The 11,537-nt window shown below is 39.7% G+C and overlaps 1 protein-coding gene across 2 annotated transcripts in view; it reads left to right on the top strand.

The window, feature by feature from the left end:
* The first annotated feature begins 527 nt into the window (after positions 1-527).
* LOC124517391 (cAMP-specific 3',5'-cyclic phosphodiesterase 4D) overlaps positions 528-11,537 on the top strand; it is a 54,988-nt gene continuing 43,978 nt past the window's right edge. The window contains exons 1-2 of one of the 2 annotated variants that reach the window (XM_047086836.1): positions 532-990; positions 1,077-1,189. In XM_047086836.1, coding sequence (XP_046942792.1) covers positions 1,175-1,189 — 15 coding nt within the window. In that variant the 5' untranslated portion in view covers positions 532-990; positions 1,077-1,174. Of the gene's footprint in view, positions 1,190-11,537 lie in introns of both variants that reach the window. The other variant, XM_047086829.1, reaches the window with a different exon arrangement.

The raw sequence follows: 11,537 nt of genomic DNA, 5'->3' as shown, positions 1-11,537 counted from the left end.
TTTGTGCCGCCCGTCGGACTCTCCCGCGAAACCTCGCAGGTGGCAGCCGACGGTGGAGACGTGGAGGCTAGGGCAGTCGGGGCGACCGGGAGGGGCGCGCGGGGTCCCCGTGGGGCAGGTGCGCGGCCGCGCGCGCGCGCGCGTGCGCGCCAGGTCCCGCCTGAGCCCCGCGGCGGGCGCGACCCCGGGCGGCAGGCGCTCCACGCCGGGTTTTGGGCCGCTCCCCCTCGCGCAGCCCCACAGCAGCCCCACAGACACACGCGCTCGCGTCCGCGCCTCCCGGGCTCGGCTTCAAAGCGAGCGGCGCCGGGCTGCGCGGGGTGATGCCCCGGCGAGGCGGCGGGGCTGTCGGGACTGGGGCTTCGGGGAAGGCGGCGGCGGGGGGCGCGGGCGGGCCTTGGCAGTTGGCAGGCTCCTCGTCAGGGAGCTGAGGAGGGGCCAGGCGGCGGCGGCGAGGACCGCGAGGGGCGTGAGGGGGAGTGTTCCCGGAAAGCCGCGGCGATGGAGCGGCGCTGCGCCGGGCGCCGGGGGAGTTGAGAAAGAAAACAGGAAACGTGGTGGCCGCGCACCCGGCCGCGGCTGATTCATTCTCGTCGTGAGAAGGCTCGGCGGGCGGAGCGGGAGCGGGGACGCCGCTCGGGCCGGCCGGCGACGAGACCCGGCCGTGGACCGGGCGCTCCCGCCGCGGGGCTGGCCCAGAGGCGCGCGCGCCGCCCCCTTCGCCAGCCTCCCGGGGCCGGCACTCGGGCCCGCCGCACCGTCGAAGAGTCGCGCCGTGAGGTTTTTGTCCGTGCCTCCGTGTAAAAGTTGGCCTGCCGCGCTTCGTGCGCCCTCCCCGGACGCGGGACTGAGACGCCGAGCTGGAGCAACCGTGCTTCCCCGAGGCCGGCCGCCCCGCTAGCTGAGCCTCGGCCCCCAGCGCGGTGCCAGGCTCGGCACTATGAAGGAGCAGCCCTCATGTGCGGGCACCGGGCGTCCGAGCATGGCGGGGTACGGCAGGATGGCCCCCTTTGAACTCGTTGGCGGCCCCGTGAAGCGCTTGAGAACTGAGTCCCCCTTTCCCTATCTCTTCGCAGAGGAGGCCTACCAGAAACTGGCCAGCGAGACCCTGGAGGAGCTGGACTGGTGTCTGGACCAGCTAGAGACCCTGCAGACGAGGCACTCTGTCAGTGAGATGGCCTCCAACAAGGTAAGCCCTGGCTCGGCCTCTCACCGAGGCCCCTAGACTGGCGGTTCCCACGCCGGTGAATTCGCCAGCCCCTGTGGTCCTGAGAAAGACGTGCAGGGATTTTGTCACGCTGCATGGTGGCTGTTCTGCTCCCTTGAAGGGAGGTTCCTGATTCTGTGCCTTCCCTGTCTCTTACGTTCACTCCACACAAAGCAAACATTTTGCAGAAGCAACTTTGACATAGTTTGACTGCAGTACTCCCAGGACACAGTGAGTGGGGTTTTTTTTTGGATGGGAGAGCAGTGGGCTTGTAAGTGTCACTTTGCCCTTGCAGCAGAAACCCAGGCGGGTCCGTTGGCAATGCATGCTTAAGGGTATTTTGGGGATTCCCGGTTGGAAATAGAGTTGCTGGAGGTCAGTGAAACCTCTAGGATGTCACTACCTACCGCACTCACACTCCGAGTTCCGTGAACTTAGAACTTCAGCTCTCCTTTATCTAGATGTCAGGGTACGTTGTGAGAACTGAGCCTTTATGTGTTCACTTAGCCTTAGGTGTCCACAGGAAATGTCAGGAAAGTTAGAAAGTTCGTTAGGATCATTACCTTTGCTTTCATGAATCTTGGACAGACACCCAGTTTTCTGAGGTCATATAGTTACAGTGATGTTTCAATGGGTCGTTTGTGTCATATGCCGAAGTGCTGGTCTTGATGGCCAATGGAGTTTGGGGGACTGAGAAGTCACCTTCAGCCTGAGACAGCCTTAAAGCAAGGTATAGTGTTATCAGTTTTACTCTATTTTTTGGAATTCCTGTGTTGTTTTTTTTTTGTCTTTAGTTATGTAAGGAAACAATTGGGATGTTGTATGTGTTTAATGACTATTTGGCTCAGGGGATAGGAAAGGAGGCACATTCACGTTAGGTGCAGATGACTGAGGGAGTCAACCAGTAAAAACTGGTAACTTTGTGAGGCAGTTAGAAACAGTTGTCCCTTAAAGACATTTAAACATCTTTGGCCACCTATTTACAAGGTCAGGAAGGTTATACCATTTTATGGTTTATCTTTGTGCAGGTATCTTTAAACGAGTGATGCTTTTCCATAGCTTATTGTAGTTTTTATCCCACCTGTTTTTTTCCACAATCAGTGTTTTATAATACCATAGCATATCAGCCCCTTGATTGTCTTCTCTGTTGACAATGTTTATATAGATAGCGCTGTTTTCACAGTGAAAAGTTAGCTTCAAATAAAATAAAGAGACTCCTCACACACTGTCTATGGGCACTAACCTACCCGTAAGCATACTGACCTAACCCACATGCACAGTGTTGGTCAAATCTGGGTTTTATGCTTGTTTGGGTTTTTGGTTTTTGTTATTTGGGCCTCAGTTAGAAATTTGGTATGGCTTCTCATCAGAATAACCCATCGTTGCTCTCTTACTCCCTGCTGTGGTATCAGGTGCCATTGTGCTCAGCTGGCTAACAAATTCTTAGTTTATTGATTAATTTTATGATGTACGAATCTTTTTTTTTAATAATTTGACTCATAATAGCAGTAGACTATGCCTAGTATCTTCAGCGTCCTACATGCTGAATGGGACCATTCTGCAGTGGGGTTGAGTTCTTAATTCTCTTGTCTGATTAATTGTACATAAAAAAAAGAAGAGCAGAATCTGAAGGCACCTCAGGGGATCTGCACACATTTACTTATGTTTTCAAGATGATTTGACAGTACTTTTTCAGAGAAATGATCCTGAGCAGCTATAATTACTTTCCCCAGAAATCCATACTCTTAATGATGAGACCTGTGTTTGAATTTAAAAATTAACTTGAAATCTAATAATGTGTTATAAGTGACAGCAGCTGACAAGTAACTAGTTTATCTATACTTCAAGATTTTAAAAAATACAGCTCTAGGTCATAGTAATTGATCAAAATGATTTCTTTCTTTATGGCACCAAATAAGACAAGAATATATATTTTTTAATCTTCGTTGTGAAGGCACCCAATTAAACTTTGAGTTAATTTATAGATTTAGTTTAAAAGGTGTGTTTATTTGGTTGAAGTGAAATGCAGGTTAAGTGAGAAAAGACGTTTCAAAAAGGTAGTGATTCTAGCTGTTTGTGTCTTGTGGTTGAAAGATTATTGACAGGACACTTATTTTTAACATTAAAAAAACTCAACTTGGCTGAAGCTGTTGGTTAACCTTTTAATTTCTTAGCTATCCATTTCCTTTCTTTAACCCATTGGTTTTTAAAAGAATGCTACACTTGTGAAACTTTTTGTGGGTGAAAAAGGATTAACATAGAAGGAAAAAAGAACTCTTGGTGAATGTTGTATAGTCACCCTTCTGCTTGATAACAAGAGCAGGAATAAGTCCCATCCATATGAGCTGTAAACTGAGTGGGAGCAGCTGATCTTAAGGTCCCTGTGATGCCCAACCTAAGTCTGAATTGGAGATGTGACAGCTTGCATCACATATCTCTTGAGGATGAATGAATACATCTGCAACATTGCTTTCTGGCTTTCAGTTGTGTTACTATCCATTATTTTAACATGCACTTCTTTGAACCAGCCAGTATTTTCTGGTTACTGTCTTTCTGCCTTTGAAAAATCCTGACATTTTTAGGTTTTCTTCTCACTTGGATTTTTTTTTATTTTAATAGTATAAAATAACAATAAAAATACTAGTAAGGTCATGATTTTTAAGTGATTATAGAAAGAGAATATTTATTGTGGAGATAGATTTGGGTATTATGAAGAAGGAAATTGATTTCTCCAACCCATTCAACCAGTTGGGTTAACAGATTATTTCTGTGTTTTTAAAAATCTTAATTAAAGAAATCCAAGTTATTTGCAGTTTTAAAATGGTGCTTCAGAAGCAACTACCTGTATTTCCTGATTGCTATTGTAATGTGCATAATACTTACGGATGCTACTGAGGCAGGAAAATTATTGAACTCTTGGCCAAGGCCAACGTTGACTGTAATACATGTAGGATGTTTGTACCAAGTAGGGTAAGAAACTCCAGATGGCATTTAATTTGAGTGATTAAAACTACAGCATTTACCCTCATAAGCACATTAATCTCCTTGAGACTTGTTCATATTTCCTTTGGAACCTCATTGCTACAGTTGAGGGAGGTTTTGGTAAGGTCTCAAAGCTTTGTAAGCAGACAGACCTGGAAGTTAAATCTTGGTTTTGTTCCTTGCTAGCTGACGTACGTTAGAAAAATGACTTCAATTTTTTAGCTTCAGTTTACTTTGTATAAGATCAGCACAATAATATCCATTTGAAAGGTTAATGTAAGAGTTTGACTATGTATATGTATATATATGTATATATATGTTTGTGTGTGTATATATATAACAGTCTAGCTAATAAATAGTTTGTGATAGTAGGCACTATACCTGTTATTACTGGTATTAATATTTAAGATTTAGGTAAAACTTCCTTGATTGTTTTCTTGGCCAAAATATGTTGTTTTTTTTTACCATTCAGTTGTAATTTTTGCTTGACATTTTAAGTTTCATGGATTGTTATAATGCAGTCCTTAGATAACAGTCTTTAGTACACATGTCTATGTTATTTTAAAATGCTTAGATAATACACAGTTTTTGGTATAGTATTCATATAAACATTTTGAACTTCAAATTAGAAGTCTAGTCTCTTCTTAAGTTCCAGTTACAGAATCCAGACAGAAGTGCTAAATAGTTTTTCTCTTTTACTCTAAAACTAAAAACACAGCGCTTACTAATTCTTGGAGCATGTTAAACATAAATGGACTTGGTTGAAACATTTCCATTCTTTTGTACAGAATTTGCAAAGCTAAAATACCTTATTTTGTACAGAATTTGCAAAGCTAAAATACCTCATTAGACTGTTTTTAAGGCAGAATAGTTTCACAGTGTTTTTGGCTACCTTTCCCTCAAGGAAAGTAACTTGAGGATGTGAGGAGGTCAGGCCAAGAGTCTAAGCTTCAGGACTTTCAAAGATCATGCTATGGAACCCTGTCACTTCATCCTCCTGTGACCTAATAATACATATTTCAGAAGGCCTTCAGTGTCTCTGAGTGCAGTGATGTTTAAAAGAGAAAACAAAATCATTTTGATTTCCTCCTAAAATATACCACTATAAAAATATATTTTGTTTCTCCTCTCTAATTTGGGGGCAGTTTCGAGGCTTGGCATTGCTGGAAACGGCCGTGCTTCAAGCTGCGAGTCTCTTGAAGTTAGCATTCAAGCATCCTTCCAAGAGACTTCAGGTTTTTCTTTAGTTAATTCTAGATATGCATAAGCCAACTTTGCAAATGTGGTCATGACCTCTTTACGGAATTTATTTTGTCTATTTACTTTTTAACCAACATCTCTATCATGTTTCTGTTGCCTATAAATTAATTGCTTTTCTGGGGTGCTTGTTCTTAGTTCTTCTGCTGTCTGCTCCCCCTGGTGCTTTTGAATAGTCAGTGCACACATAAAATATACTAGAGTGTTCTGTGACTGCTGATATTTTTTCTTCTGGGCAAGAGAGATGCTGGAATGAATACAGAATGTTCATAGGAGTGGTTAAATCCTAAAATATTTCAGCATTACATGGATATAACTCTCAGAACAGAAATAAATGTTTAACTTTTGCTAAGAAAGAAGCTGAAAAGGCATTTTAATTTTATGAAGAGCAAATACCAAATAACACATATTTTCTACATTAAAATATTAAAATTTATTGGTAGTGTCATAAGAGGATTGTTGAGTTAAGATGACTAACATAAAATCTTACATTTTAAAAGAAAGTATCTTCTATAACTATAGAAATTCAACTTTACTAATGTCTGGAGTTTGCTGTCTGCTTTTTCATCTACTTATTAAAAGTAGATGTGGCAAAGATTTAGGTAGTTTATATGCAAGTGCCTTAAAGTTAATATGGAAGATTGAGAATGTTTATTTTTATGGTCACCATTAGGAAAAAAAATACTTTTTTGCTTTTTTTTAAAGTAACAGTAGAAAGCAGGAAATACTTTTAACAGAAATATTCATTTTTCATTGAATAGTAAAGCCCTTACTTAATTTTAATGTTTAACTTAATAAAACACTAAACATTAAAACAAGTCTTAATTTGTCTCTATTGTCATCAACTCCATTTTTGTGTCAGTATTTAGTGTCAGTAAGCTTCAATATACCTAACATTTAATTATCAAAAACCTCCAATTTTTGTGATTCAGTAAATTAGTCATTACTAGAAAAATCACTTTCATTTATTACATTTTGATTTAATTATAGGATAGTGGTAACTTTGGCCTGAGAGCATAATGAACTATGTCCTTTTTTTTTTTTTTAAATTTCAAAGCAAGAATAAAACACTACTTTTTCAAATGCTGTGGTAAGATTAAACAAACTCTTTTCCCAAGTAATAAGGATGATAGACAATGCTATTGTTCAATTTAAGAAGATCCCTCTGAGAGTCACACAGATTGTAGCTATTACTTAAGATACACACATATGGCAGATAGGAAATGTTGATAATGTAATGATTTTCAGATTATCCCGAAAGTATGTAGAATCTAATTTTCTCTTTTATAGAAAGAGGCCAACCCTTTAAAACTGGAAATAGCTAGAGTTTATTTTGTGATGGCCTAGCTTTGCTGAGATAGTAGGGCCGTGCCTGGCTAATAGTGATCATTCAGTTGGCACTATTAGTCTCAGATGTTTATCAGAAATAGAGAGAATGGGCAACCCTTTATTTTAATATTCACAGTTGTTTTAAGAGACATTTCAAGAAGTTATTTTATTTACACTAACTGAGAACGGGGACAGGATTTCTTTATTAAACAACAAATACTTTTGTGATATTTATTAGAAAACTAGTTACACTGGATTACCAACTGCAGTAGTAACAGGTTTATTATTCTTTACACTTAAAGAATGCTTTATTTTTCATGAAGTATTTTTCATTGTTATCATCGGTTAGTGTTCTGGACTTTTTGTTATTGTTTTGCCATACGTTGTATATGATGAATTTGAGTGATACTTCCTCTCTTGCTTGCCAATGTACACCAGTGATTCTTTATAGAGTGGAAAGAATATACATTTTTTTTTTCGTTAGGCAAGCTTGGTTTCACATTTCAGCTCTGATGTTTCCGACCTAATATTTGGGGCAACAGGTGTCACTCCCTGAATCTCCACTTCCTCATTATACAGGGAGATAATAAAGGGGAAAATAAAATTGAAAGGTTGTTGACAGCATTCGATATAATGTATGCAAAGCTCACTTTGGTGCATATCACATACTGCATGCTCAACAAATTACATGTAATTTATTCTATGCCTAGCATATACTAAACAAAAGAGATAAAGAAAACCCTGTGTAATATATTCTTTGCAATGTAACAACATAATATTTCTTACAAGAAAAACCTGACCTTTTTATTCTGTCGTAAGTCTAAGTTAGTGTTGCTCAAAATTTGTGGTTTCTGTGTATATCAAATATGCTAAATGTTGAAAGTTTTTATTTGAAGTATTTTTAAAATGTAAATACCCATCTGAGTGCTTCATTCTTAATCAAGGATATTTATGAAACCATGGGTTTGGTGTCCCAGCTATATTTTTTCCAGTATACACTTTTTAATACACATTAAAATTAATTTGTGACAAAGTGAGAAAATGTTCACCCATGTACCACTTTAAAGCATTTTGCTTACCACTCACAGATGAGTATACTTTTGGATATCCTAAGCAACAACAAGAACAATTTTAGGAGTCATCTTTAGTGAGAAAGATATGTTTTAAACAACCCATGGTACTCTGGGCTAATGGCTCAGAGCCTGGAGCCTGTTTCCAGTTCTGTGTCTCCCTCTCTCTCTGCCCCTCCCCCATTCATGCTCTGTCTCTCTCTGTCCCAAAAATAAATAAACGTTGAAAAAAAAAAAAATTTTAAACAACCCATGGTTTGCCTTCTCTGCCATTAACGGGACCTCCCCACTGAAGGAGAAAATGCCAAACTTCATCAGCAGAAATCTCCCATTCATTAGACATTCATTCCTCAGGCAGAATGGTCTGTGGATTTGCAGCACCCTTCTGTAGCTAGACTACCTGAGCTGGATTCACTCTCTGCCTTTTACTAGGTGCAAATTGGACAGCTTACCTTCTGTGCTTTTGTTTCCTCATCTGTTAAATAGTTGGTATGACGATTTCATGAATTAAAAGACAGTAATTGTCTAGACGGAGTCAGAAACATTGTAGATGCCCAATAGTGTTAAGTCTTTCGTTTCCATCCAGAAATTAATAGTGTCTTTCTTTTCTTATTTTGTGAGGTGAGGGCTAGAGAAGGTGTTTATTTGCTGTCTTGATACCTATACTTGTCATGAGCTTTTAAAAGGCAACAGTGGCCTAATGATGTTGATGTAAATCAAAGAATACTGTTGGAATGTTTCATTGGCTCTTCTCTCTCTCAGTGACTTTTCAAGTAGTTTAACTCTGTTTTCTTTGTGTAATTTTACAGTACAACTCCTCAAACTGACACGAAGTTTTATCATAATATCTAAAACTCCCTGGGTTTTAGAAATCTGAATAAAGTGTGGACTTCTGTTAATATTTCTAGGAAAAAGATAAAACAGTAGAGAATAGTCTATATGAGTACTTCCCTGTTAATCCTGCGAATGAGACTGAAAATAACCGAGACACAGAATCTCTTATTAATATTTAATGTTAAGAAAATCCTGTTAAGGACATGGCTTCCCATTGCACCTCTCAACATCTTAACCGTCTGGTATGTACACAAATACTTGCTTGCTCTGTCAGCTGAGAAGGCCTAAAGAAATGGCACCCCAGTAGCAACAAACACACCCAGCACCCTCATCTTGGTTTTCATTCTCCCAACAAACCAGGACTCCTTGGAAAATATTTGACTCTGGAACTGGGGCAGGAAATGAGACAGGAGCATGTTGTCATGCCAGAAAGTAAGGAGGTGCTCAAACAAGACCCCACGTTAATGGGAGCATATCAGAGGGACACAAGAGCAAACTAAAAGAGCTTCTGATTGCCAAATTCTGAAACAATTTGATCAAGAAAATAAACTATTATTGGATTGTAACCCAAAATAAAAAATATCCTTGCGTTAATACTGATAGATAGATAGATAGATAAATAAATAAATAAGAATAGAAAAATCTGTGCAGAAGAATTCCACATAATTTACGTAGATATTCTGCTGTTAAGGAAGGAGAGCAAAACTCTCCCCTCCTGCAGGGTGGACTGTACATATTGACTCCCTTCCAAAAAGCACAGTATGGAAAAAGAATGACTCTGTAATCGAGAAACCTGACACACACACACACACACAGCTACCTCAGTCAGGTCATCAAAGTCAATATCAACAGTGATAAGTCAGGTTGTAGTATATACCCTTGATATGCTCTGATGAAAATAATTCTTTACATTTGTGGTCTTTCTACAAAAAACATATAACCCAACTCTCATCATGAGAAAAACATAAGATAATTCCTAACTAAGGGACATTCTGCAAAACATCGGACTAGTTCTCCTCAAAACTGTCAAGGTTAACAAAAACAAGGAAAATCGGAGAAACCGTCACAACTAAGAGCCTACGTTACTAAATATAACGTGAGATCTTGGATAGGATCCTAGACTATAAAGAGAACATTACGTGAAAACTAAGGACATCTGATTAAAGTGTGGACTTCAGTTAATAATAATGTATCCGTGTTGGGAGCTCCTGGGTGGCTCAGTCGGTTAAGTGTCTGACTCTTGGTTTCAGCTCAGGTCATGATCTCATGTTTCTTGAGTTCAGGCCCCATATCAGGCTCTACCACTGACGGTGTGGATCCTGCTTGGGATTCTCTCTCTCTCCCTCTCTCTGCACCTACCCCACTGGTGCTCTCTCAAAATAAATAAACTTATAATAATAATAATAATAAATATAATAGTAATAATAATATAATGTATCAGTGTTGATTCAGCACCTGTGATAAATATGTCATAGTAATGTAGTGTTAATAGTGGGGGGAAATTGGATGAAGGGCATATGGGAACTCTCTATACTTCATAGTTTTTCTATAAATCTAAAACTTTGCTAAAATAAAAAATTTATTAAACAAATCTTAACTGTCTTCTAAGGCCTATTTGGAATGTTGCCTCCTCCTTGAAGTTTTTTCTGTCCTCTCTTCTCCCATATCTCCCACCCCAGCCTCCCCTGATTAGGTGGTCATGTCTTTCTTAACTCCCTTAACTCTAAATACTGTAATATTTTTATTAGTTTTACTGACATTATGTTGTACACTAGGTTGTTAGTCTTACTCATTTTTCCAGCACCCATAGCATTAGACAGAAAGCCTTGTTAAGTAGGTGCTCAATAAATATTGGGTGAATCATATTAATGGTATTTTGGTCCTTGCAATGCAGCTTTAAGTGTTTCTCCTCTCAGTGCTATAGAATCATTACTGATCAGTCCTCAGGGACTAAAAGTTAATTTCAATTTTCTAACCCCTAAAAACCCTCAAAGTTATTATTTTATGGGTGTTAGCTTTAATTTTACTGTTTATCAGACCCTTTGCAAGGAAGTTACTGAAATTTGGTCAAAGAGCTGAAGAAAATTTTCAGCTTAATGTCATTTGAGTCCAGATGTAAATTAATAAGTGAAATTATAATCTGTTCCTGTCTACCACAGTTTTGTGGTAGTTTTGGTAGTATTTAGCATGATCAGCATTTGAAAGAATTATTGTTAACTGTTATCCATTGTCCATCTCAGACTGAAACCTTATGTTTTAGAACTAAAAAAGTTAAAAGTGATCATTTGTCTCACTCATCTAGTGTACGTTGGAAAATGAAGCCCAAAACTTATCCAGTTACACCGGGGTAGCTAAGGAATCTCCTGACTTCTTTTGTAGTTCACTTTTTAGAGGGTCTCAGCCTCATTTAGGATCAGAGCCTTTATCTTAATTCATAAATAGTGGGAAGGAGATTATACTTTTTTTTTTAATTTGAATGTGTTAATAGAATACAAGCTCTATTTCTTTTTTTTTTTTTTTAACTTTAATTATTTTGAGAGAAAGAGTGAGCACAGGAGGGGCAGGAAAAGAGGGAGAGAGAGTGAATCCTAAGCAGGTTCCTCACTTACAGCATGGAACCTGATGTGGGCCTTGACCTCACAAACCGTGAGATAAGACCTGAGCTGAAATCAAGAGCCGAATGCTTAACTGATTGAGCCACCCAGGTGCCCCCAAGCTATATTTCTGATAAGCATGTTGGTTTAATAACTGTTTAAATACACAAACAGTGAGTTTTCTACCAGCCACTACGAGTATTGATGAGACATGGCTTCAAGCCCAAAACTAGTGCATATCAATGTATTATTTTGTATTTGGTC

The sequence above is a fragment of the Lynx rufus genome, unplaced genomic scaffold (genome assembly GCF_022079265.1).
Source record: "Lynx rufus isolate CCGP_SWC_20201006 ecotype Redwood Valley unplaced genomic scaffold, mLynRuf1.p SCAF_1, whole genome shotgun sequence".
Classification (NCBI taxonomy): Eukaryota; Metazoa; Chordata; class Mammalia; order Carnivora; family Felidae; genus Lynx; species Lynx rufus.
Note: the sequence above shows the minus strand (reverse complement) of the source record. Positions and strands in the feature narration are given on the sequence as shown.